The 25,261-nt window shown below is 50.4% G+C and overlaps 5 protein-coding genes across 5 annotated transcripts; 3 read left to right on the top strand and 2 right to left on the bottom strand.

Moving 5' to 3' along the window:
* Positions 1–1,496: 1,496 nt before the first annotated feature.
* On the bottom strand, positions 1,497–4,681 carry ENH_00077490 (hypothetical protein, conserved; the record flags this gene model as incomplete). The annotated part of the gene is made up of 2 exons (XM_013583032.1): positions 1,497–1,793; positions 2,171–4,681. 2 exons carry the CDS (start codon positions 4,679–4,681, stop codon positions 1,497–1,499), a joined length of 2,808 nt encoding a protein of 935 aa, XP_013438486.1.
* Positions 4,682–10,680: 5,999 nt separating this feature from the next.
* On the top strand, positions 10,681–11,873 carry ENH_00077480 (myosin light chain TgMLC1, putative; the record flags this gene model as incomplete). The annotated part of the gene is made up of 4 exons (XM_013583031.1): positions 10,681–10,858; positions 11,118–11,407; positions 11,570–11,661; positions 11,822–11,873. 4 exons carry the CDS (start codon positions 10,681–10,683, stop codon positions 11,871–11,873), a joined length of 612 nt encoding a protein of 203 aa, XP_013438485.1.
* Positions 11,874–13,411: 1,538 nt separating this feature from the next.
* Positions 13,412–14,452, bottom strand: ENH_00077470 (hypothetical protein, conserved; the record flags this gene model as incomplete). The annotated part of the gene is made up of 1 exon (XM_013583030.1): positions 13,412–14,452. One exon carries the CDS (start codon positions 14,450–14,452, stop codon positions 13,412–13,414), a length of 1,041 nt encoding a protein of 346 aa, XP_013438484.1.
* Positions 14,453–17,289: 2,837 nt separating this feature from the next.
* On the top strand, positions 17,290–18,591 carry ENH_00077460 (hypothetical protein, conserved; the record flags this gene model as incomplete). The annotated part of the gene is made up of 1 exon (XM_013583029.1): positions 17,290–18,591. The coding sequence occupies one exon, from the start codon at positions 17,290–17,292 to the stop codon at positions 18,589–18,591; it is 1,302 nt and encodes a 433-aa protein (XP_013438483.1).
* A 2,496-nt stretch (positions 18,592–21,087) lies between these two features.
* Positions 21,088–24,110, top strand: ENH_00077450 (hypothetical protein, conserved; the record flags this gene model as incomplete). The annotated part of the gene is made up of 6 exons (XM_013583028.1): positions 21,088–21,522; positions 21,731–22,456; positions 22,566–22,622; positions 22,903–23,020; positions 23,173–23,231; positions 23,676–24,110. 6 exons carry the CDS (start codon positions 21,088–21,090, stop codon positions 24,108–24,110), a joined length of 1,830 nt encoding a protein of 609 aa, XP_013438482.1.
* Between the last annotated feature and the right edge of the window lie 1,151 nt (positions 24,111–25,261).

Genomic DNA, 25,261 nt, shown 5'->3' with positions numbered 1-25,261 from the left:
ACATGGCAAAAGCCAATAGAGGCATCAGTTCATGCACTACCTACCACAAGAAAATGAGCCTGTTGACAACACCAACTACTGGCAGTTGCGGAGACATAATACGTCGATATAATGCGTGTACATTGCGTAAGGATACATCTTCTTACATTATACTCCTCACGTCGCCCTTATCGGTTCTGCTGAGCAGGGCGCCGCGCTCCAACAAAGGTAGCTGCTGTACCACTGGACATTGCTACTCCAAGATGGTGCATGCACTGAGCAGCGGGCCTGGATAGTTTTGCTTTTGTTTGTTCAAAATGCATACATGCGCCTCTACAATGGAGCGCTTATTGAGCAGCTCCACAGCCCAAAATGCCAAAGGTACACTACCATACTACGCAAACATTAGCGTCTCTCTGCTTGACTATACAAACTACAGATGGGCAAAGGAATGGCTTCGCTGCACTCCAGCTTGGCAGCCTTTAGCTTAGTCACTCCGGCCTAAGCAACCTGTCAAATCTCGCAGGCACTACATCACTACAGTGCGTCAGATCCGCATTTTGCATCGGCTCCACCACACCGCATGCGAACTCTAAGTAGTAACGACTACTATAAGTATGGGGCCCGCTAAAAGCCACGCTTTTGCATGTAGACGTCATCCGTGAAACATTCCTTGAGTGGAAATCAACCCGTCTGTGTGTACCGGAAAACATTGAGGCGGAGCCAAACATGATACTTCCTATATCTACTAAATATGCGCAAAGCCAGATTGTACACCACCCACGGTCGAAAACAAGTGCACGAACTAAGGCCAAAGGGGACCTGACAGCAATCAGTGCCATTTGGCACAACATGGACAGCGTCGGCTGTCAAATGCACGAGTCACCCTCGATAAGGCGCGAACACGCAAAACCACCATGAGCGGCTCCCTGTATTGGCGACGCAGTGAGGCCAAGGTTATCAAAACGGCCCGAACGGACATCTACGCAGTCGTTCTTGCATGCGATTCCAGCAGAATGCGGACGAATCTATGTGCGCTTCTGCCGGGCAGATGTACACTACAGCATAGTTAAGCAGTGTTGTGACCCATTCTACGGCGAGTTTTACCCAAGTCGCCGGATGGAAAGAACAAGCGAAATACTTGGCAGACATGCTCTACAGCTTCCTGAGACTGAGCGCGGCTCTGTGAGTCCATCTGTCACGCGTGCCAGTTTCCTGGAGGAGGAGCGACCGGCAAATAACGAGGAGTGCGAATATTATATCAGGCGGCTGATGCCGATAAACGCACGCAGACCTGAGCAATGTGGGCTTTCAATCAACACAAGCTCAAAAACACATCTCCACGTGGGGCCACGTCGGCGAGGTGGAGACCATTTGTAAACGGGGTGTGGGCGAAATTAAGGACAATTGCATACAATATATAAACTATAACTATAAATACAATTCGGTGTATTGAAATGAGACGAACAAGGCAGTGCTTGGACGGTCAAGTATGGATGCTGAATAAATACCAGGGCCTAAGACTTCGGCTCCGTGTCGGCGGCGCGACCTGCCGGGGGCATCAGCTTCACCCCTTCAATACGAATGAAAACTCTCTGAATACCTCTGTCAAATTCAACATTGAAGGAGGCGCAGATGCGCTTCTTAAACTTCTCCGTGTTGGGTGTAAACGTGCCGCCAGCATACTCTAACAAGAAAGCCATGGATGCCTCTGAGTTGAAAAAGGTGATGCAACAGTGAGAGCCCCGAGGTGGGAATACCAAGACGCGCTCAATTCCGCAAATACCCAACTCGCTCGAAAGAACCGTCTTCAGCTGCGCCACAAACAAAACATAAACCAAACAACCGGGCAGCAGAATTGCGCCGTTAGCCAGCAAGCGTGAGCTGCGTCTACAAATATACATTTGTGTGCCTTTTTGTTTGAGAGATTAGCGTTCCAGCGTTTAGGGCTTCAGGGTTTAGAAGTAACCTTTCGGCCAAAATCTACAAAACAAAAGGCCAGCTGCTCAACAAAACAACCGGTGTTCGCCAACCTCAAGACAACAGGAAAAAACACACAAGCGGAGTGACCGAGTAGCCGAGGAACACTACACATGCGACTACACGAAACACGAATCACCAACATCCAATTACAATATGAGCAGTGGCACGTTTGCAAATCTACTCCGGCAACACTTGTGCATTTTCCTACCTTTTCCTCGGCTTCTTCCTTGTCCGTGTGCTCCTGGGCACGTGCGGCTCTTGGAATCCACGAGACGAAAACAGTCCGTTCAAAGGCATCTGGAGGGACCCCTTGGGAGCCCGGAAGGGTCAATATACCTTTAGACGGCAAAGACGTGAGGCTGAGGAGGTCGTCGCGTCTGTCTTGCATGGCTTGCTGCTCGAAGGACTGCAGCTGAAGAGTGGCTGGCAGCTGAAACGATGCAGACTGGGAAACAACCGCCGAAAGACTACTACTGGAGAGCAATTGCGTCTCTGGGTCCGAAGCATTTGTTCCTGCCTGTCTCGACTTCTTCTTCTTGCGGCTGCGCCGCTGCCGCGGCGCTGGATTGTGCATAAAAGCGGTCCACGCAGCCGAGCCCGTAATGTGCTGCTGATTTCGAGTAGGAGAATCTGCAAGCAGACCCGTCGCAAGTTGGGCCACTGCAGCCTTCATGCACTCGGCTCCCGTAGGGAGGTCGTCGCAGGAAGGCAGCGAGCCCCTGGCCTTCCCAGGAAGAGGCACGCCTCGGTCGTGCCCCAAAGCAATGGCAGGCTTTAGCATTAGCGACAAACAGCTCAATGGGGTGTTCTTTGGAGCCACATGCTGCTCAGCCAGCTCCTGCAGTTGCCCCACGCTTCGAGAACCCCTTCCCGGTGGAACGCTGAGGGGGGTTTCGAAGCCGTTGGGGATTCCTGGGCTGAGATCCGCATCACACAATAGCGAATGGCCACTGACAACCTGAGAGGAAATGTGCGCAGCGCCCCCCGTCCCTTCTGACGCATTAATAGCCACGAACATTTCAGACTCGATCAAAAAATACAAACTCCGAGCGACCAAAATCCAGGGGTGGGGATCTGTCGGGACCGTATTCCTGCTGCCGTCGCCTGAAGGGTCTGCGGTGTCATCGTTGAGGTGCTTCGGGATAAGCGTGAGGAAATGAGCAAAGCGGCCCATCTTGGGAGCTTGAGGGTGGCCGTCCCGGCCTGGCTCGTTGACTTCGGGGTCGCGAGACAGGAGGCCCGGGGCGACCAGCGTGCCTCTCAGGGCACAAGAGAGGCGACCGGGCCCGGCGACGCAAGCTTGCACGCACTCCACTGTGACCGCGAAGTCCCCTATGCACGACTTCAGGGCTGTGAGCTGTCTAAGTGCGTCCGCGTGGCCCGTTCCTTGGTCAAAAACAGGGTGTTCAAGAGGTCGGCCACCGACGAGCTGCGGGTCCAGCCACTGTTTCCTTGTGCACCAGGGCGAGTGCATGGTAACGACGACGTCTGGCAGCTGCGGGGTGTGTACGCCGCGGGCCGCCGACGTGTACATTGGCACCTGCCACGTCGGACTTGAATTGAAGACGGAGTCGTACAGAATACTCACAAACGACCTGACCTCCCCCTGCAATTTGCTCATAGACAAACCCACATCCATATGCACGGGGTCGTGACTCTTCTCGTTTTCCAGTGGCTCGGATCTGGCCAGGGCCATCCCATCCCTCCCCCCCGTGTTCTGGGTAAAGCTGACAGGTGGCGCAGACGCGGCAGACTCCACAGAAGGAGAGGGAGTGTCCAGTGTAGTCCGCTGACTCCTTCCTTTTCGGGCGGCGGCTCTGTCGCGTGCTGTCTGCGAAGACGGCGAGAGGGTCGAGGACCGCCGCCTCGCGAAGTCTGGCTGCGGCTGCTGTCCACAAAACCCAGCTTCGAGGCCCAAGGTGCCTTCTCCCGAGGCGGGAAACCCAATTCTGGAGCGTGCATTGAACTCTTGAATAAGCACATCCTGCTCGGCCACGGGTCGCGCCTCGAGGGAAGGCGCTACAGATAGGTCTATAGATTCGTAGCCAGGAGGGGCCTGCAGATCCAACGCAGAGTCCCTGCGCATGCGCTGGTGCCCCTGTTCATCTACCACGAAACGAACAACATCTGCCTGTACATCAGAGGAGAGCAGAGGGGCCATACTGCCCATCCTGCCTGCGCACTGGAGGCTGTACGCGAGACCCATGGGCTGCTGCTGCGTGGCCGGCGTGGGGTGGCCGGCGATCCGGCTGGAAGCGGCGAGGAAAGCAGAGCCTTCTTCCCCAGTAACTGCGCCGCTGGAAGCACTCATCGTCTCTGCTGCAGTTTTGAATTCGCGCCGCTGCTGCACGCCCGAAGAGGTACTTGAACTTAGCAACAAACTGGCGGGCACAGACCCGCCGGGGCTCCACTCTCCCACCAGCCCGGGATTGCCCCCAGCCCCGTGGTAGAGAGCGCCGCTTGCTGCCACCGCCGCCCCCTCCCACTGCGAAACTGCAGCGGGGGGGGAGGGGGAAGGCAGCAGACAGGGGGACCTGTCCGTGGAAATGCGGCCGCTGCTGGAGAGCTGCGCTGAGAGCTGACGCGCCAGCGAGTCGGAGAGGGAGTCCGGGACAATACAAGACCCTGGAGTGTCTCTTATCACCATAGTCTGGAAGGGGCGGCCGTAAGAAGAGCTCGCCGCTATCCCCGGCTGCTGCTGCTGCAGGTCGCCGTCCATTGCCCGTCTGTGGGAACTGCAGCGCTGAGAGGCTGGCAGGAACAAGAAGACAAAAATAAAAATAGGTGCTTTTCAAGTGCTCAGGGAAACTTTTATTCAGCAACTTGCAACCAGGCGAAGCGAACACGGACAGAAACAAGATACAATGAGGACAATGTGTGCTACACACATCAGCTGCCTCCCAGCGACCACCAGCGCCCCTTCAAGGCGAATTCAAGAAGGCTATAGCGCGGCAACAGCAAACCAAACTCGGATAATAAAACGCGAGAACTGTCGGGGGCCCTCCATCAAACGCAACACGAGAGAGCCGCTTTGTTTACGGGGCCCGCCGAGCGCTGCGGCGGGCAAGCACGGGAGCTCCTGGAGGCTGTGGTTACTTCACTAGTACTTTATTCAACAAGGGGAAATGTGGCTGCTGAATCAAGTGCTCAGCCTCCCGCAGGCTGCGGTGTACCTACAACCCAGTGACAGTTCCAGAAAGGGGGATCCACACGAAGTGCGAATCCACCAGGAAGCCTGGGGACTCCAACTGGCAATGGCCCTCCCGACACTACTTCTTAAAACCATAGATGACGCGTGCGCTCTTCCCTCCTCAGGAAAGCAGCGGAAGGCAGGGAACACCTGCCTGTCCTCTGCGGTGTAGGCGTTCTGCTTGTGTATTGCAGCAGAAAATTGAACTCGTGCTCCCCTCAGTCACACTGGGTGAGGCGCTTCCTGCTGTTGCTAAGGTCCAAAATAAGAAGGCGCCGAAACCGGTGCTGCCTGACCGCTAGCATGAATGCATATGGATAGCGCAAACGAGCTGTTGGTTGCGGCGTGGAAGCACTGCAGCTGCTCACAGACAGCCCAATGCCCCAACTACACTTTGTCGCCACGAATCAATTGATATAGGTGCGTATTCACCCCGTGGACGTAGACACCCGCTGCACCGCGGGAGCCGAAACAGAACTGCAGGATCAATCAGCCCCACAAGCGACCGGTTTCTGGAGGGCTGTCGTTTCGCAGTAGAAAGAACCAAGTGAACAGTAAATGCACATTTCCCTTTGTTTGCCCTTGAGGCTGCGGGAGAAGTCCGAAAAGCCCGCGGATGCCCTTTCGGAAGAAGACACGCCCATCAGTGGGTTTCAGAGGATCGCGAAACAGAGATGCGGCGGCCCTTCATTTGTTCTTGGCGCAGATCAGCTCAAAAGTAGCAAATAAAGAGTAAAAAATGCATTCCATCTGGTGTCGATACACTGCGGGCAAGGAAACAGATGATGTGCGGGAACAGACGAACGTCCTGTGGATGCTCTGAGACTACGGCGTCTCAAAGCGCCCCCTCTAGGGCCTCTAGCTTGAGAGGAGCCAAGCACAAAGATGGGGAAAATTCGGAAATCGCCGTTGGCCAAAAAATGTAGAGAAAACCCCTGACCCCACCAGCTTACGGGATGGGAATGCCAGGTGGCGGCGTCGGCCAGTGCGCAGTTGATGCTGCCGGAGGCCAATCCATCTCACTTGGACATGAAGAATATATTGTACGGGCCCTCCATACAAAAGAAAGACGAACGATATAAACACCAGCCAGGAAAAAGGCAAACCGATGGCCCCAAGGGTGCCGCCTCCCCTAGGCTCTGCGCCAGCTCGCAAGCTCCAGCGTACCGAGAGCGAGGCTGAGTGAGAACGCAAGACCCTTTGTCGCCTTCCTTCGCTAAATTGAAAGGAAAGTGCTTTTTGAGAATAAAGCAAGATAAACAATTCATATCGAAAACTTTAGAAGCGCTGTTTAAGTGAGGCAGCAGTGCCAACTGCTGCGGCCCATGCGAGGTGCCGTGGCTCACGTCTACAAGATCTGCATGTTTCTGTAGGGATAGTGCTGCGAAATGCTTGATCTAGTCCCAAATTTAACTTTTATTCCCAGTCAACGCGAGGTCATTCTCAGCCAGCGAGTCTTCAGGCGCTAGGGCACCCCTGAAACAGGTACTCGGGGTGTAGCATTCCGCCACCCAGTCTCACCATGTACACTGAGTAGTGCGGTATACACATGGTGGAGTTCATGATCTGGTGCCATCAGAAATAAGCGAAATGAATACTAAGGCAGGATCTGACTTCTCAGGCATAGTAAAGGAACAACGGCACGCGAAATTAGTCGGGATGCGCTTGACAGCTTCTGTGGCTACATGAGTGGATTAAGTGACTTACGTAGTACCAGACCTAGAACAACAGGCAGAATGAATCACTTTGCTTGAGCAATGTACACATAATAATACCTAATGCTTTATTCCATGAATGATGAGTGAAATGCACCGTGGTAGCGCCCCACGACAGCAGACAGTGAGCGCTTTTGCGAGTTTACTTATGGAGAAAGACTCACGAGCGTCCACTCCATTGGATGCCTTTGCATTCAAAACCAGTGTATTGTTCTGAAGGCACTGTGGCTGGCTCACGGTGGGGTCAGTGATTATGCATTGCCTCAAGTCACAGCTAGCAAATGAAACAATTACGGGGAAAACGAACGGCTTCCAAAGGAAAAAATATTTGTTTCTCTTTCCTGGCCATTATATGAAGGGAAAAGGCGCCAGGCGCAGCACATCAGCAGAAATGTAGGACTGTGCTGCTACTGCGTGCATAGTTCTTAAGCGACAGCTTTACAGATTTCGACAAAAAGGAAACTTGCTTTGACTATGCTCCCTAGACATTCCAGTCACACATTCATAGCTCTCTGATTGCGCAAAGCCATCGCCGCATCGGTGGCCCCGGAGAGAGATTTAGTGCCGGCAATTCGCGCCAGAGAATTAGTGGACCTAACGCGGTTACCTGGGCACTTATGACTTAGCGCCAAACACACTTTTGAACCTGTGATCACCTTTGATGGCTCCCAAGTATGGGCAATCAAAACTGCTAGAGTGTCTTCTCCAGCTGTTCGCTGCCTAGCACCTCCAGACACGCTCCCCAGTCCTCGTAGATTCCAGTTTCATCAATTAAAACCGTTTGCAATTCATCCGACGAGTAAGCTGTGACACATCAAGCTACATATGCAGCCGCCTAGGATAGCACCTGGTGAGACCGTAGACCCTAGTGGGCCGTAGGTCAGCTTGACTTCACTCCTTTACTCACACAGCTCCAGCTGAACTCAACATTCGGCGTTTCTGGCACTACAACATTTGTTGAACATGCAAGTTGCTCAGTCAAAAACACGTGCAAACGATGGGAAAAAAAACAGCCCGCAAAGTCTTCGGCGAAGGGGTGGGCCTTCACCTCTCTTTAAAACACTGCGAAAGCAAAGGGGCTCCAAGTATGGCTCAGTCAGAAAGTAACTCAGAAGTGGATGGCGGCCTTTGAAGAGTCGCCAGTGCCTTACTTAATGGCTCTGCAGACACGGCACCACGCCGAGGTCCTTACCAATAGGGAAACAAATTAGTACTGTCGTATGCGCTTGTCAAAACTCTGTTTCACCGCTGCAGACTACGGGTTTCACTGCTTAAATCTGTAAACAGCTGTTCAGAGAGTACACAGAGGCAGGGGTCCTATATATTCAGTGTGTTGCCAGCATTACAGGCGTGTGAAGGATAGCTTGGGTCAGCATGGAGGAATTATTGAGATGACCTCTGGTCTCGAGAAAGTGGCAGGCAGCAACTGCATGACTGGTCAGCGACTCGGTCTAGCTTTGAGTACTTTGCAAAGCATTGCAGACAAGGTTGGAGAGAGGGAAATTTGGCTACAACAGTAGATAAGCTTTTCTGATTCTTTTGGTTGTATGCCAGAAGGATTTGTTGAGCATATGCTCGCAGCGAGGCACTCCCGAAGCCGTATAAGTTTTCGTTCATAAGAAGCGAATTCCTATCAAGTCTAAATGGATCTTTTGAAGAATAAAGCGACACAAAGGCGAACAAGAAAATTTTCAATACTAAAGTGTGACAATGCAGGGTTCTGAAGCATTTAACATCCGCCAATAGGACTTGATCAGATTTGCTTGCTTTCAAAAATAGGGTCTTCTTCACGTACCACTTGCGCACTCCAAACAAGATATCTTTAGGCCAAAATGATGTACAAGATATCTTTAGGCCAAAATGATGTGGCCTTGAAGTGATTAATGCCATTTGGATCCGTTTTAACTGCTGCTGATTCCCACCCATTAATGGACATTTATGAGTGACCGACTCTCGCTACAAGAACTGAACAACTAAGGCTCCAGATGCACAATTAAGGTCTTACTTCTGCATTGTACATCAGAGAAAAAAATATAGCTCTAAAAGCCGTAAGTGTGCGTGCATTCACGCCTGGTTTTTCTTATAAATAGACTCCGATAAAGATGTATTTGTTGCCCCTATTTAAGCAAGTCCAAAAAAATATATAATTCTGAACAATCTTCATATTGAATTCCTTACGGCTCTTGCACCACTAAAGCTGCCTGTTTCACCTTTGAAGGCAGCACATGGGACGAATAGAATAGTGACACAAGTAGAAGCTTTCCGCTACCTCTTTTCCGTTCCCAACCTCTCTGGTGCATGCATTGACCCCCAACAGTTCGGTGTAAGGACGCAATGTAAAATCGACTATTAGGGAAGTGGCACAAATTCAAAAAATTGTAACTCCAGGCAAGGATGCAGGAAGGAATGACACAGAAATACAGCAAAAATGTGCGTTAGGCAAGTCATATATTGGATACGAATTGTTGTTCGGTGGGAACTGGAAAGAATCGCAAAGAATACTGCAGTGTAAGCACCTGTAGTGCAACCTTCTCGAACAATTTTTCTTATTTTCGAGCAACTCACCTACTGTTCGCCCGCACATCTAACTCAGGCAACCGTAGGTTAAGGCCTCGCCACCCAGTAGGGAGCGCGAAGATCATCTTAACAATTGAATTATTCAGCGACTGGATGACTGTGGAGGTGGTTTGACAGAATATGGAAAAAATACGGAAATTGATCTGCTGTGCTCCCGAATCAGGCCCAACAAGAAGCCATCGAACGACCATCTCCCGTCCACAGGGCGCAGCGTAGCCTTGGCGGCAATGAATCGTGTTATGGCTTCAATTTGACAATATTATTTGCATTAAACCTCAACTTAGATAAACGGCTTTATTACCGATGGGCGCAACCCAGGCCCGTGCAGAAACGGCAGAGACTTTGCTGCTAAGCCCGGGGAGGCTGGCACCATCTGAGTGAAGGGATACAAAATACTACAATGATTTAGGTGCTACAATTATTAATGTGGAGCTCATGTATTTGGGGATTTTGGGAAAATGCGCCTTGTTTCTTTAAGTTTCGACGGATCGACCTCTCACCAGCTGTATGGACCGTCCATCGTCTGTGACGCGTGGCTTGTTGAGGCTCGCAGGTGCCCCACCACCACCTGCATCTTGGGTCAGTGCTTCCCTGCATGTACGAAATAGTTCCCGATTTGAATCGAAAAGTTTATTGTACGACTCGAAGATTCCCCTGTGCCGGCGGAAACAGCGTCAACACCTCCGCTTCAATCCCCCCTTGGTGCGGCTGTGAGAACTGCATCGATTGCTTTCTAGCTATTCTCGGAGTGCTAATTTTTGAGTCTCTTAGCTGTACTGTATGAAGCCACCCTCAATATAGAGGCCTTAACGGCATCGCATATATAGGGAAAGGCTCTTTAACGCTGTGAGCTGCGCTGCTGACCCCCTTTGTCGAGTGTGTTCAAGCCGGGAGCAGGCCCTGTTGCGCAGCAGCTGCGGCTACTGAGTGCTTCGCCCTGGCTGCAAAGTCGCTGCAACCTAATACTGGGCAGTCAAACCCATGCGGGATTTTGTTCCGCGGATGCCCCGGCACCGGCGGGAGTGCAGCGCCACTGCTAGGCAGACATGTGGTATATGTTCTCGTTCCCTGTGATGCTTTGCCCCCCAGTCGCGAGCCAAATAGCATTTGCTTTCCTAGATGCCTTACTGTTGCTGTTCAGCTCGTCCCGCTCCCCCTTCCCCCCTCACTCTGTTACCACCTCTGGAGCGGCGACGGCCCCCAGCAGCTACCTGCGCCTCGGGAAGAGTCAAGAAAATGGGCCGAGCCGAGAAAGGATGCCCCATTTGCTATCACAAGCTTCCCCGCCCCGGGGAGGTCTTGGAGCCCTATGATGAGGAGCTCAATTACTTCATGTGGATTCCGGGTTTTGAGTGGAAGCCCAAGCCCGTTCCTGAGGAAGATGCGTACGGCTCAGAGCACTCGGAGTCGGAAGGTCAGCTGCCCGAGCCACTTAGTTTGTCACTTAGAGTGAATTGGAGTCAAACTTGTGGCCTGAGAAGCCCTTTTGCTGCCACGCAGGGAGCTGTTGTCTTCGGCGGCATTGCTGGGACTTTGCGCGCACTTTAAACTGCCAAATAGAGAGTCTTTTGCATTCTTTTGTGTTCTTTTTTCGTCTTTTAATGAATGAAAACAAACAAACGCGCGCCGTGTGCACTAGTGAGGACCTCCCCGGTGTGGCCGCTGCGCTGCAGGCGAGGCTGATGAAGACATGGAAGAGGCTTTGAAAGAAATGGTAGAAAACGACGAAATGCAACAGAAGTACAACGAGAAAGCCTCAGGCGGCAAAGTCTCAACTTCAGACGCCGCAGTTCTGGCCAGGCAGCTCGGCCTCGCCCCTTCATATGCAGATGTCGAAAAATGCGAACAAGAGAATGGAAACCAACTTGACTACGCCACCTTCCAGCAGTTCGCAGCTCAGAGCACTCATCCTGAAGACAACATTGAAGATCTCGTCGGAGCATTTGCTCACTTTGACCCGAATGTTAGTCTTTTGCGGAACTGTTTGGAAGTGCTGTTGCTGCAGCTGCTGCTGAGAAATCTCTTCGATTTGATAATGTACTTCGAGTAAAAGCTTAGATGCTTTTGGGATATTCAAGTCCTGGGCTGTTAAAAATGCGTGGACTTGTGCTCTTGTGGTGAACAGGGAAGTGGCACTTTGACTGTGCAGCAAATGCGCAACATTTTGATGACTTTCGGCGAGCCTCTGACCAAGGAGGAAATGAGCGTGGTCGAATCGTAAGTTTGTCGCAACTTAGTTGCTTGTAGCAAATACTTAGCTGCGTTCCTGGGATGATGAGTGAGACCTTGATGAGCACTCAAGTTCAGCTAACTTGAGCAAGTTTGCGAATGTTACGGAATCTGGTGTTCTCTTTTGCCGTGAATTTTTATTCTACAGGAAATTCTTCAGCGGCAATACAGTCGATTACAGAGACTTCTGCACGCGGTGAGATAAGAAGAGAAATGCATTTCACTTGTAATGGCGCGAACGGGGAGATTATGAGACTTGAATATCAGGCCGGGACCCTTGATAGCTCTGAGAGTTTTAGATTTTAAAGGCATAAACCGTGGATTTATTATTTGCTGCTGCTGAGCTGTGTCTACGTTACAGGGTACTGGCACGCAATTGAAGGAAGGCCTGGTGGGAGACCAGGGCAAGGAGGGGAATAACCTCTTCCTGACACGCATACACCCTTGGCTGTTTTTTCAGTGGCCATTCTGTCGGAAATGCTTATAGTACTAAAGTGACGACGCACAGCGGACTGAGCCAAACATTTCAGATAGGCATACATACACGCACAAACGCCCATAGACACACGTAGCGTTCATGGCACAAGGCGCAGTAGTTCAGTGCTGTCTTCCCAGCCTGAAAGGGCTGCGGCGCAGTGCTTCAGCAGAGGCTCGAAGTGCTTCACGGCTGCTGAGACAGCCAGCTGCACAGGCAACACTACGTTAGATTAGATGGGTAGGGTGGCGCCGACTGAATTTTTAGTGGCGCTTTTTACTGCACGAGATCCAACGCGGGCTATTTCGTGTGCCTGCTGGGTTTCTGTGCACCACTGCTGTGGCTGTTTTGCGCTCTTCTTGCACATAGCAAATAGTGCGGCGCATTTTGTTGCGTTGCGCACGTTGGCGAGATACGGTGGAGCTTGCGCTTACAGCAGAACGCTTGTTGTGAAGTGCCTTTACACTTCTTTTGCCAAACTTTTGACGGTTTCGACAGCGGTGACTTCCCACCTACGCATTACACCCAATAGTTCCCAACTAGTTATACCAGACGCAATAGGTTGAAAACTTATATCTGCCACTTCCGGGAGCCACTACGTGGCGAGCGGTATACGCGATACATGGGAGCACTTTGTGGGTCCTTGCGAAAATTCCGAGCTAAACGGAAGGACGTGACTTGGAAAGTGGTACATGCTTGGGCAGGTTGTGTTCAAACAAACGCGGGCTTTGCTGCACACCTCATGCGAACTTCAAGCTTTTCGCAAGCTGCTGCAGCGCAGCCCCACGCAATTGAAAAGGTAGTCATGGAGGGAGCGCGTGTCGTTACACCATTATGCACATGACACGCAAAATGACTTTTCGAGAAATGAAAGCATACCGTTGTATTCTTGGGCATCTATCCAGCAGCAAGCTGCAAGCACATGGTATTTACCTCATATGACATACATTGGTTGACTCTCATGCATTAAAGCCAGGGGAATCCGAGTAAGAAAGAAGCTTGTTCCTGCGCGCTTCACAAAAAGGACTCTACTGCATCCCTTTTGCACGGTTCTAGAGTAATGAGCCGTGCCACCTGCTCGAGAGGAACAGCGCAGGGCCACGCCTGCAGACAGAATTCTCTGTCCTTTAGCAGCCTGCAACAGCAGCGTAAATCCGTGTGTCTTCGTTTGCCGCCTTGCCAGCGGTAAGGCGGCGCGGAAGGTTGGTGTTCGTTTCTTACTGGCGAGAAACGAACACCAGCTTTCCAGTGTTTTGCCACTCATCACTCTGCACTAACGTGCATTGCTGGGGGCGAGTGAAGAAAGCCACGGCCCCCCAACAGCGCTGCCAAGTGCAGCACCACCCACAAGCCAGAGAGCTGAATTTCTCCGTCTAGAAAGCACTCTCTCCCGAGCTCCATCCAGAAGCGGAAATCTCTCCAGTAGAAGTATGAAGGGGACTGAGGGTGAACGCCTTGAGGAAAGAACGTGTCCTGTGATGGCATCTCTCCAACAAACAGCTGCGCGCCACCTTTGGCATCAGAGGCGCTGTATACCCCATCCACTCTGTTGCTTTGTTTCGCATCATAAGGGAAACCCTGAGGGTCTCTCTGTTCGAGCCCGTACAGGCCAGGGGAAGAGATCATCTGCGCATTCTCTGTGTTTTCCGCTGCGAATGTCTTAAGAGCAGCCACAGTCACTTTGCTCTGTTGGAACCGCCCGTGGATCTGCACGATCAGGTTGAGGGCAAAAAATACGCAAAAGGACGCGACCGCTACAAGAAGGTACTTGAGCTTTACCTGAAGCTCTACCTCCTCTACTGTGCGCAAACACGCTGCGCATTTTCCAGAGTCCTTCGTTTGTACAGCAAGTGGACGACTACGGCGGGCCGTTGTCGTTGTTGGTGAGCCCTGACCTCTACAGCTCTCCTTGGCCGACACGGATGGGGCCGTGGCAACAGTATCTAGAGACGATGGTGAATAAGACACAAGCAAGGAGAGTATACCCATTACAGCCAAAGCCAGCCAGCCGCAGCAACAAGACATCCCGAGTTCCCGCTTGACAGCCACTGGCAGCTGCGGCTGCAGAGCAGGCGACGTGTCTGCGTGCAGTGGAGCGTTGTGGTTCTGAAGAACCTTGTCAATAAGATTAGCCGGCTGCCATACGTGCTGCAGTGAAGTTATCCCAATCATCACGACATCCAAGAGCAGCAGCCCATAGACCAGGAGCAGCCGCCGGTCCAAGCGAAGTCGCACGCGAGGCACTGGCAGGGGCAAGGATGGAACAGTGGCCTGCTGTGCCTCAGATGGAGGGGAGGTAGCCATGGGTCTGCATGCAGCGAGCGTCAATGATAGCCAGAGGCGCTGTTTTTTTCACCTGGCCCTCTGCAGCCGCGCAATGTGAATTCCACTGCGAGTATGGGGACGACTCCTCTCCCTTTCTTTACAACTCAGATTCTAGCGTCCTTCTTACGGCTTCTTGATTGCTGGCTCATTCACCCTTGGCAGAAACGTGAGAGTTACGCGATGCGGCTGCGTAGCTGACTGCGTGATCGTGCACTACAGAGCTGAAGACAAAAACAGAATGAGCTCCTATTTGGGAGGGGGCTACCTCACATGCGTGTAGCTCTCCATTTGATTTCAAAGGAATAAAATCAAGGAACTTAAAACAATTACAGAGGTTTGGGAAAAAACGAAGTTGGCGGAGAGCTGGACAGCGGCGGGTGGCCGGACCCTCCGGGAGGTATCTCGTGAAGTTGTGCCCTTTAAAACAATGGTTCACGCTCCAAGTGAATCTAACTTCATACGATGAAGTTCCAAATATAATTTTGCAGATTACGATCGTTGAACTTCCGGAGGCTGCATTCATCTGGCTGGGCAAGCACGGGAAGGGGGGGGCCCGTGGGGAAGAGTCTAAGTGTTGGCTCCCACATCAAGCTACAAAACTTTTATTTAACATGATACAGTGCTGTGAGTTTATCTAGAAGGCTGTGCTTCTTCCAGTTAAAGGCGTTCCCGCCCATGGTTTATGGGTGCCAGCGGACTCCGCTGGAACTCTCCATGCCTGCGAATATCGAGACGCAGCTCGTGAACAGCAACTGCGTTCATTCATTAGTGAGGAAACATTCGTGTCGAGTTATCAAAAACATACAGACACCTCCAGGTAATCGGTACAGCCCCGCCCAGCGCATTGCTGGCCTCGTGTGACAGCTCCACAGCTTGGCATCAGCAATCGGCTGACGGCGACAAACAAAACCCTACATGAACCCATCAGAAGCTCCCTAGTGAGCATTCAAGCTGCCACGCAATGCACCCTGTCTCTGTCTCCATTTGACAACCCCGGCAGATAGCTGCCATCGCGACTACTGAGTTCGGTGGCAAGCAACGGCGCAATAATGCTGACGGGCAAAATAACATCATCGCCAATTACTGCAGCAAGTTGCGAGACAATGCAATGAAATTCGCTAACAGTGCAGAAAGTGGTTACGCAGCCGACAGCTCACTCATCACATCAGAGTCTGAGCCTATGCTGGGGCATCATTGGCCTAAATATATCAGAGACCTAGCTGCACGAAATGCCAACATTTCTGGGCTCTGCGTTTAGAGAGAGGCAACCAAACATAAGCTAGACAACGCTGCAGCTGGAAGTGCACTTGAGAGCTCGCAATTCCCAGCCCTGGATACAGAAATTCTTATCTAAAGACAAACGCACCAGAAGAAAATCTAGCCTTCTTTCCTTTTACCTTTAGGGTTACAGAGAGAGCTTGGCCTCCAGGAAAAGTGTTTTTGCTTTTGTTGGCGCCACCACTTCGTCCATATTTTCACAAATGCTCTCGCCACCAGCATTTTCATCAACCTCCGAAACAACAAACTAACTGCTGCAAGACTTAGATTCCACAGAGCGACACTCTTTATCATGGAGCAGAGAGCTAATTCCTGTGATGGTTTTGATGCTTTTAGTGAAAATAATTGAGATTAGGCATCGATTCAGCCTGTCATTTGAAAGTGACCGAAGAGCATTGTTAAGCTAGGCGCACTTTGTCTTCAACTGCGTTCTCCCCCCATATCTCGACGATACAATCTTCGCCTTGCGGGTGAATGGCCTTTAATATTTGCAGCGGAGCCTGAATTCGCCTGAATCTACTGCGTTGTCGAAGTATGCTGTGTCATTCTGCTCAATACACCGAAGTCTATTTATTCCTTCCTAGGCTGAGCATTTTTTAATCCGTATCGACGTAAAACTCAGAGAGATTTATGCCTCAACTGGCTGTTCGTAAACTGCAGCTGCATAGCACGAAGTCGAGCGTTTTTTCGCTTAGTGATGATGATAAGAATACTTCATCTGAAGTCCACATGGCCCTGAGTCTTCAAGGCTTTTCACCACAATTGCCAGCCAAACTCTGCGTAGCAGTTTCCAGGATTTCCGGATAACTGTAGCTTGCAGCATCCTAGATGTTCGGATAAACGAGTTTGTCGGACGTGCACAGCTACTTCTTCTTGGCCCAGCACAAATCGGAGTATCTGCATGTTTTTTCAACATAAATAAGTTGAACCAAGTGACGGAGATCACTGCATGTACGACCAGTCTCAGATTCTGTTTCAGGGCACATCTGCATTGTGATGAACACCCTGCCCCAGCGCGGTGTTCCCGCTAGAAAAGAATACTACGAAAAAACATAGAAAGCGCCTTAAATGATGAATTTGGATCAGCTTATTTTTTTAGCTAAGGGACTGGGGCTTAGAGCATTTCTCCTTTCAGCATGCTTCCAAACAACGAATTATTTACGACGGTCGGAAGACACCATCGTGGTAGCCTTACTTACTCAAGACGTACAACCTACTCATCCTAGACGGTAGATTTGTAAAAGTGCTCGTTATCTTGATAATACGTACCCACCATTTTGCTATACATCATAAGGAGCGCTTAATCGAATTCCTTTGGGGTATTGGGGCCCCACATGGGGCCCCCATGGCCTTACGGACTATTGTTGGCTCTGGGACATGGTCGATGTTGGCTCTGGGACACGCTGGTCGATCTGTATATTTATTCTGCTTTAAAAAATTTGCCTTTTCCATTTTTAGCTTTTTCGTAGCAAGGGGGGACGCTCTTTTCGGCTAAGTGTGCTCTTGTTTTTCTCTCGGTACTCGCAGCAGGTCACGCTATGCAAAGCGCAACTGGTGAGATCTTCGAGGCGCAGCCTTGTGGGAATAGGGCAGGGCATGGCTCCGAAGAACACAACAAAATAGAGGAATCCACAGGGCAGGATATGGAGGATGATGAGCTGTCTCGCCACGCATTCCACTCAACGTGGGAGGAAATATATCAGAGGGAACTGACTAACGCGCGGACAAGAAAAGCCTACCGCTCCAGCTTTGGACAAGGCAATGAGCATAAAAGAGAATGTAACAGCAGGAGCAGTAGCAGGAGCAGTAGCAGATGCAGCAGCAGAAGGAGTAGTGACAGCTCCTCGGTAGACGGCGAGGAATGGTTCGGTCCGGAGTGCGCGAAGATTGCCACATGGGTCCTTAACACTCTGAAATGTTCTAAAGGCAACCAATTACAGCCGTTCTTTCGTCGGGTGCATGCACTACGTAGAGCGGATACTAACGAAACTGATGCCTGTGCCAGCGGCAAGTGTGATTGGTGCCAAGGGACGGGGCCGCGGATTTCTCAAGAATTTACTAAGCTTCCAGTGTTGGACTTGGGCTGCGGCGGGGGCCAGTTTCTTGCTAGACTTCGTCGGTGCGGTTTTGAGCGCCTGGCAGGCGTTGACTATTCTCGCAGCGCCATTGAACTGGCGCGGTGCAACTTGTGGGGAAGATATCCCAAGGTCAGCAGCGATAAATCCCCACACATTTGCCTAAGACAGGCGGACTTAAGAGATCTTAAGCCGGAAGAGGGATCTGAAATACAGAAGGGGCATCATCCTTGCATCTGCTGCTGCGAAAAGGCGTACGAGCTGCCGAAAGTGTCCAAACAAAATGGTGGAGCGGACAGCGAAGAGGAAAGCTGTGGTGTGCTTTCGTGTTCATGCGAGCCGGCCACCACTCTTCCACCTTTTCCCGTTGTGTTTGACAAGGGAACCTTTGACGTTTTTTGTCTTATGCACACTCCAGAGCAATACGTACAGTGCGTTCACCGGCTAATGCCGGCGTATGGGCTACTCTTTCTTACTTCTTGCAACTGCACGCTGGAGGAACTTGACTCTTTGTTTTGCTCCGCACCAGAGTCAAAGATGCCGCATCGTGACACTGCTGAAGTCCCACTTAAGCCCACCAAGTCAGAGTCCAGAACGTCAGTTCCACAAGAGATCCGTAAAGGACTGGCAGCAGAGGACAGCGAGCATAGCTTTGCTCGTGGAAGCCCACTCTTTGAACGAGTTGGGTTTTTGCCGCATCGTTCGTTCAAATTTGGAGGAGTGGAAGGGCAAGTGGTGACTTCAGTGCTCCTTAGAAGGCTCTAACTTGGGGATGCGCGTTGCAAAAAAGCGGTTAAATCACTCGAACAGCTTTTTTTTTACAGACTAAGGAATCTGCCTTATGCCCATAAGAACTGGATGGAGTTATTCTCTGAAATTGTTTCGATCGTTTTTTAGGTGCTAGAGTTGGGTTGGTGTAGTCACAGTGAAGCTCTTCATGGGAGCAATCCGTTTTACAATGTTTTTTCTGGTTGTGCCACTAGAAGCATGGTATGACCTTCATGAGACTTGCATATTGAAGCTTCCTACCAAAAATTGACGCTACCACTGGCGTACAACTCCCTAGGAGAACGAATGCGCGTCTGTGCTTGAACTGTTGCTGTGCGCCCAACTCCGTAGGAGTTGGGCGCTAATTTCAGTTTCAGCCGAGGTCCACTAGTATACACTGCAGCACTCGATATTAGTTTGTAGTGTATGCAGTAGGAAAAAACTTGTACTTGTTTTAATTGAAGGGCTTATTAGGAAGCAAGAGAATAAGGAACATTCTGAAGCTGCCAGCATGTGGTTCCGTGGGGAGATTAACGTCTCGTATCGTGTCTACCTGGATGTTAAGCTTTGCAGGCAATAAGCTTGCCTTTTACCCTATACACGTACTTGAATATAGGTGTCAGTTGTAAGGCCGGCTGTGTTCTTTGCCACGCTGGGCTCAGCACTACAGCCGGCATTAGGCAGCTACGTGGTAAAGACACCGGCTGGCCTCAGCAACAGGGGTTCCCTGGTGAGGCACCAAGCGCAGAGAACGGATTGTATCTAGGACATGAATACTTGAGGAATGGCGTATCTAGCCATGGAATGCCACATTGGTTCAACTGCTGTCAGACATGGTCGTTCCCTTCGCGGCAATGGGCACGGGGTCACTCACGCGCTACAAGGAGACCTCGCCGCATTATTTCCCCACTGCGACTCAGCTAGTAGATATTACTACCAATAATTGCCTTATAAGTCGACACCATCTAGGTTCTTTTGAGCTTCATTGTAGCGTACTGCTGCTGTAGTTCAGGACGACTACCAAGCGTGTATGAGCGGACACGGTGGTCGCCCGCATGTGTTGAAGCGATGGACCACCAGATCAGATCAACTGCGCACTTTGTTTTCAACGTTTAGAGCCAGTTTCTTCTATAAGGCTAATAGTTTTAATAATTTCCTCATCCCCGCTTTTGGCTTGCTAAGCCTTTGCAGCGAAGCTGTTTAAGGCTGGTCTCCCCCTTCTTGCAAGACTAGTTCTTCGCTAAAAATCCCTTTTCCACTCTAAAAGAATTTGTGTACATGCCTTATGTGTTTGGATGTCCTAAGTTCCTGGCACATGCTATCTTCTGTTCATCAGCGTGTTTGACCACAGTTGCAGCAGCGACCTCGGTTACTCACCACGTCATAATTTTCCGTTAAGAACCCCGTGTAAGCTTTGTGAGCTTTTATATTTGCGTGTACTCAAGACTGATGCATACCTTGTGGGCACAGGAACGCCTTGAAATGTGCTTAAAATGTGTCGGTCAAGACCCCGTTTTTGTGAGTTTCTGTTTCTTCAGGTACCAAAGACCGAAAATTATCCAACAATCCAAGCAAAAAGCATTTGGGTGACGGTAATAAAGCCTAGGAGACTGCCACCCGCTCCCCTGAGAACGTGTGGCAACGGTTTGACCATCCGGCACAGCAAACGTAAGCAGAGCGACCCTCGCTTTCTCTCTTTCTTCGTAAATGCAGATCACGCAACTTAATTCTGTGGGTACTGAGCAAAAATAACGATTACAGTGGAAGCAGCGGCGAAATTTGTTGTCCGGCTCGAATTTCTCATTTCGCTGTAGTGTGCGCTGTAGATTGTACACCTTCCCGTCAGGCTCCGTGCATTGACCGTACGTCGGTACAGCTCTATGGTGGAGTAGCCTGAGGGTCCTAAACGTATGGGTGCCCGTTAGGCTGCAATGGGTGTTTTTCAGAAGTGTCTATCCCACAGTCTCACGCTCCCAACATAGAGCTGAAGAGAGAGGCTTCTCCAAACGACCAAAGAAAATGCCTAGAGGACCCCATTCTACAAAGCAGGCATCCTGCCACTTTGACTATTCTGCCTGCTCGAAGGAGAGTAGCTCAGTCCCTGTCGCTGCAACTCAGTCCACTTTCAACTTTCCCCCTCCACATTGTGTCAATAGTGCGTTTAAGCAGGAAGAAGGGCGCACCAGTTCCTCGGATGCACTAAATGCGCTCTCTCCCCTTTCTCCTCAAGCCATTCCCAGCGACTCTTCCCAATTGCCAGGAGTTGACTCAGAGCCAGGGCCTCGGCAGTTCTCAAGAGGCGCCGCTGGCGACACTGGCTGGTGCATAGAGTCGCCTTGCCTCGGAACGTCCGCAAAGAGCATGAGACAAGCTGTGTCGCACAACGTATCGCAAATAAACTCCTGCGGCAGGACATCAGCGGTCCAGTGGAATAAAACACAACCCAGTTGTCAACAGCTCTACCAAGAAAAAGCGACATTTCCTCATGAAACCATGGCCGGACTAGACGCTGCATTTGAACAGGACCACACGTGGCCGTCTACTTCACTGACCTTTACGGGAGTCCACGAGCAAGATGGGGAAATTGGGTCAGTGCTTCGACCTGCAAAGAGGAACAGAAAACACATTACTTCTAGGACACTGGGAAGCCCGCAAACGCCGCTGATGCATAAAAAGCCCAAAGATATGGAAACAATGGAGGCTAGAGAAGCGCCAGGGAAATTCGTTGCCGTGCTAGGCCTTCAGGGTGCTGAAAGAGTGCAGAGAGCCTCAGCTTTTCATAAATCTGGTTTTACAGCAGCTCGCGTCGGCCCATCTAATGGCCAGAGGGCTGTGGCTGGTAGGCTGTATTTTCATGCGAATAAAATGGCTTGGCGGTCGGAGCTCATGGTTGACGGCAGCAAAAGGCAACGGTCTTTTTCCTGCAAGGTGTGCTTTTCCCTGTTTCCTTCTAGAGCTAGCCTGGCAAGCAATCGACGCTCCGTAGTCTAACCGATTGACAGAAGACTTTAGTTCTGACTCCCCTGTTGGCCTTCCCCACAACCTGTTGCACCAACTGATTGGCCGCAGAGTGGTTCTTTGTGTTTTGCTTGCTGAATGGGCTCCATCAGCTGCGCTTTTGCGTGACTGTTTCCAGTTGTATGGATATGAAAGAGCAAGATTGCTGTGCGAGTGGTCGCGAAATTTCGTTTCGCAAACTGCCCGATTACCAACAGACGATGAAACACGCGAAGCTGTCAGAATACTGATGCGGCTGAAGATTCACACTAAGCACAAGGCAATGGACGTCTCAGACCTCATGAGCAGGCCTCAAGGGCTGTCTGTAGTTGGAACTGGACCACAGTTTCAATCGCGAGCAGAAAACAAGCATGCTCCCACCAGCGCACAGGGCAAGGCAGCAGACTACAGAACCAGGCAGTGCAACTCTGCTCGAAATTTCACAACTGAGCATCTTGCTGGAACGTGCAATAACAAGGAATCAGGGACCTACTGGGGTCTAGAGACTCTAGATCAAGACAACACTAGCCTACCGCACTTCATGCACGAATGTATCTGCGCAGACGCAAAAGGAAAGTGTGGCCACTGCCGGGAACCTGATAGTAAGCCGCTGCATCAGGAAATCTACGTGAAATCAAAAAGTTCTCAGACAGCTGGTGGCAGTGCAGAAGCAGCCGTGGCTACACACCAATCTGAAGGCGAATGCCCTGAGCGGCAATCTGTTAGTATTGCGGCCAGTGCATTCCGAGAACTCGGTTCTCTGACAGCATTGAAAACAACAGTGAAAAGGACGAAACGACAAAAGGCTGGAAAAAAGCCTCAGAGCGGCGTCCGAGGGCTGTACATTCATCAGAACGCGTGGAAGGCGAGTTCAATGCCATTCATACACTGCTGTGTTTCCCCATAGAGATTGTAACAAGAAATTAAATACGATATATCATGCGCGGGCTTTTTTTGATTTTGTTGCTCAACAGGTCAACTACATTGGGAGACATGGACTGGCCACTAAACTCTTTGCTTATCCCCTTGGTGTAAGTTCTCCTTCCTTTTGCTGCAGCACCTTCCAAGCAGGCTACTGCTCAGCTAACAGTGAAAGAAATCGAGGTCCCCTTCTTTTGGTCAGCGTGCTGTGGAAGTGTATGACTGACATTACAAAAAAGGTTTTCTTGCTGTCAGATAGATGCTGTGTCTAATATAACTAGCCTATAAGGATAACTTAAGCCCCACGTGGCTTCAGTCGAGTTTTAGTTTTGTAGCAGGAGCGGAATAGGCACTCAAGTTTCCAATATGATCTGCTTGCTGCGGTTGCAGGACATTGAGGAAATGAAGCGACAGCATTTGCTAGCTCGCTTCTTCCTGCGCAGTGTCATAGAAAAAAAACGACAAATTTATGAAAGCGATGGCGAGGGCTTGTCTGAAGATGAGGCAGGCAAGCCCATTCTACTCCTCAGTTATCGGTTTCATGCAAGCAAATGAAAAGGCAACACGGCTCGATTGATTCTCCCAAATTTTCAATGGTTGGTTTTTTTCAGTCGCACTGTGCAGGTATACTGGCGTCGTTTTGCTTGTGTCTGCCCACAGTGTGGACTAGAAGAGTGGAAAGGGTGGGGAAATTTCCTCAAATTCCACCTCTCAGGCAGCTGAACACCGGTATATCGTGTTACAAGGAATCTTTCTATGGGCAGAAGACTCCTCAAATTTCTCCAAACGGAGCTGTCTCGCATCAGATGCACTCAGAGCTCTGCAGTGCCCTGGACAGCGTCAAGAAAAGCGGACAAAAAGAACGTTCTTTCGCACTGAAACAAATGGTACGTCAGATGCATTGTACAGCGACACTTGTTCAGCTCCTACAAGTTGCCTTTTAATGGGGCTACCGATGCGCTAGAAGAATTTTTCCCCTGTTTGACACAAAATATCCATGCTCCGAGGGCCCAAAGTTGTGCTCACCCTAGCTTGAGCCATGCGGTCAAAACGCTTCCAAAGGAACAGGCATAGATAGTTTGAAAACGAATCAGCACACTTCCTATATACAGGGCCCCTTTACGCATCTTGTAGAGACTGTTGATGACGCGTGTTTTCTGCAGTCCAGTCAGATGACTCAAAAAGGAACTCATTGCGCCTTGGGAAGAGGAGAACAAAGCCATAGATTCACATTAAAGCTTCTACCATCGTTCAATGAGCCTGGGAACACTGGATTTGAAGACAGTTTCGATACTGAAGAGCTGCATAAATACAACCATTGGGGAACCTTGAAGCTTCTTCTACAGCGGGGAAACAGCCCCGTACTGTCGCCTCTTGCACGTGAGAATAATTTATCCTTAAAAATTACCCCACCAAATTCGTCCCTTGTTTTTTCAGGGGATGACCCTGATGACGGAGAAATGATGATGCATAGCATGATGATGAGCTCGGAAGCTTGCCCTTCGTCTCTTGAAGCACCTGATGAAATGCCCACAATATTGAACAAAACGAAAGACAGTAGCGGCGAGGGAGGCGGAATGGTGTGCAAAAGTAAATAAGCCCAGCCAGGTCACTGCCACAGCTTCTTCAACCACGTAGGCTTTAGCATAGGCTTTGGCAACAGTAGTTTAAAACTAGGAGCTGGTTGCCCCTTCAGCAAGGCCAGCATTCACTCAGGCAACAGTCAAGTGTGGCAGGGGCACATCTAGTGGAACTGATTCCTGTCTAGACCGCCAATGATGTACCTGTAAGACACTACGCAGGACGGTATGTAAAAGTAGAACACAGGTGAGACAGACCTCAGTCCACAATACGTTTCAAATTGTGGCTTCATTCCACTATCTGGCAAGTGCTGCCCAGGGCTTCCTGGGAAAAGGTAGCTTGCAGGGCATTGTTGTCGCCCAACGCAAACAAGTTGTATGCCTTGTTGGCGTTTGGTTCGACGTCTACTTCATTTCTTGAATCCCCCTTCGTTAGCTAATCCAACTACATATATACCGTTTATCGACACAGAACAAACAGGCAGACGCACGTATGTACTCCTACACCACCTTCAGTACTGTGCTTGCTCAGAAAGGACACTACTGCTCATGAAAAAACACCCATGACAAACGCTGGTTTTGTTGTTTGAAAGGGAGCAACGAAGCTCCTCCTGGAACTGTCGTGCCATATTAAGCACATTGCGGAGAGGCATGTGCTGTGTAAGAGATCTACATCTCACAAAGGCAAATAAGAAACAAGTATTCGGCCACTCAAAAAACAGCCGAGTTCCCTCTTCGGCCTGTCGTGCCCCCGGAAGGGTTTATAGTTGTGCTCCGGAATTTTGAACCTAGCTAATTGACTACGAATACATATTCGTTGAACGAGCTCCCCCTAACCATAACAGCACTGGCATTGCAGTGGCTAAGAGCAAAGTAAGAATAAACAATCTATGAGTTCAGAACTTCCCTACACCGAAAACAAGTTCGATGTATACTTGTCCATCATGGCACTTTAACAATGAAACTGTTCACGAGACGGGTAGATATTCGGAAGGGACAATAGGGCTGGACACCTCTAGAAATTCACTACACCTGCTGCACCTCAGTAGCTACAAGTATGCATCATTCGCATATATCTGGCTCCAATAATGTATTCTGAGAGTTGGAAATACACTCGCTCCCGGTTTTCCAGTTGTTTGGACATCAAAACGCCTACCTCAGAGCTCACG

Source organism: Eimeria necatrix, genomic scaffold (assembly GCF_000499385.1).
Source record: "Eimeria necatrix Houghton genomic scaffold, Enh_scaff80, whole genome shotgun sequence".
Classification (NCBI taxonomy): domain Eukaryota; phylum Apicomplexa; class Conoidasida; order Eucoccidiorida; family Eimeriidae; genus Eimeria; species Eimeria necatrix.
This window is presented reverse-complemented; position numbering and strand designations above follow the sequence as displayed.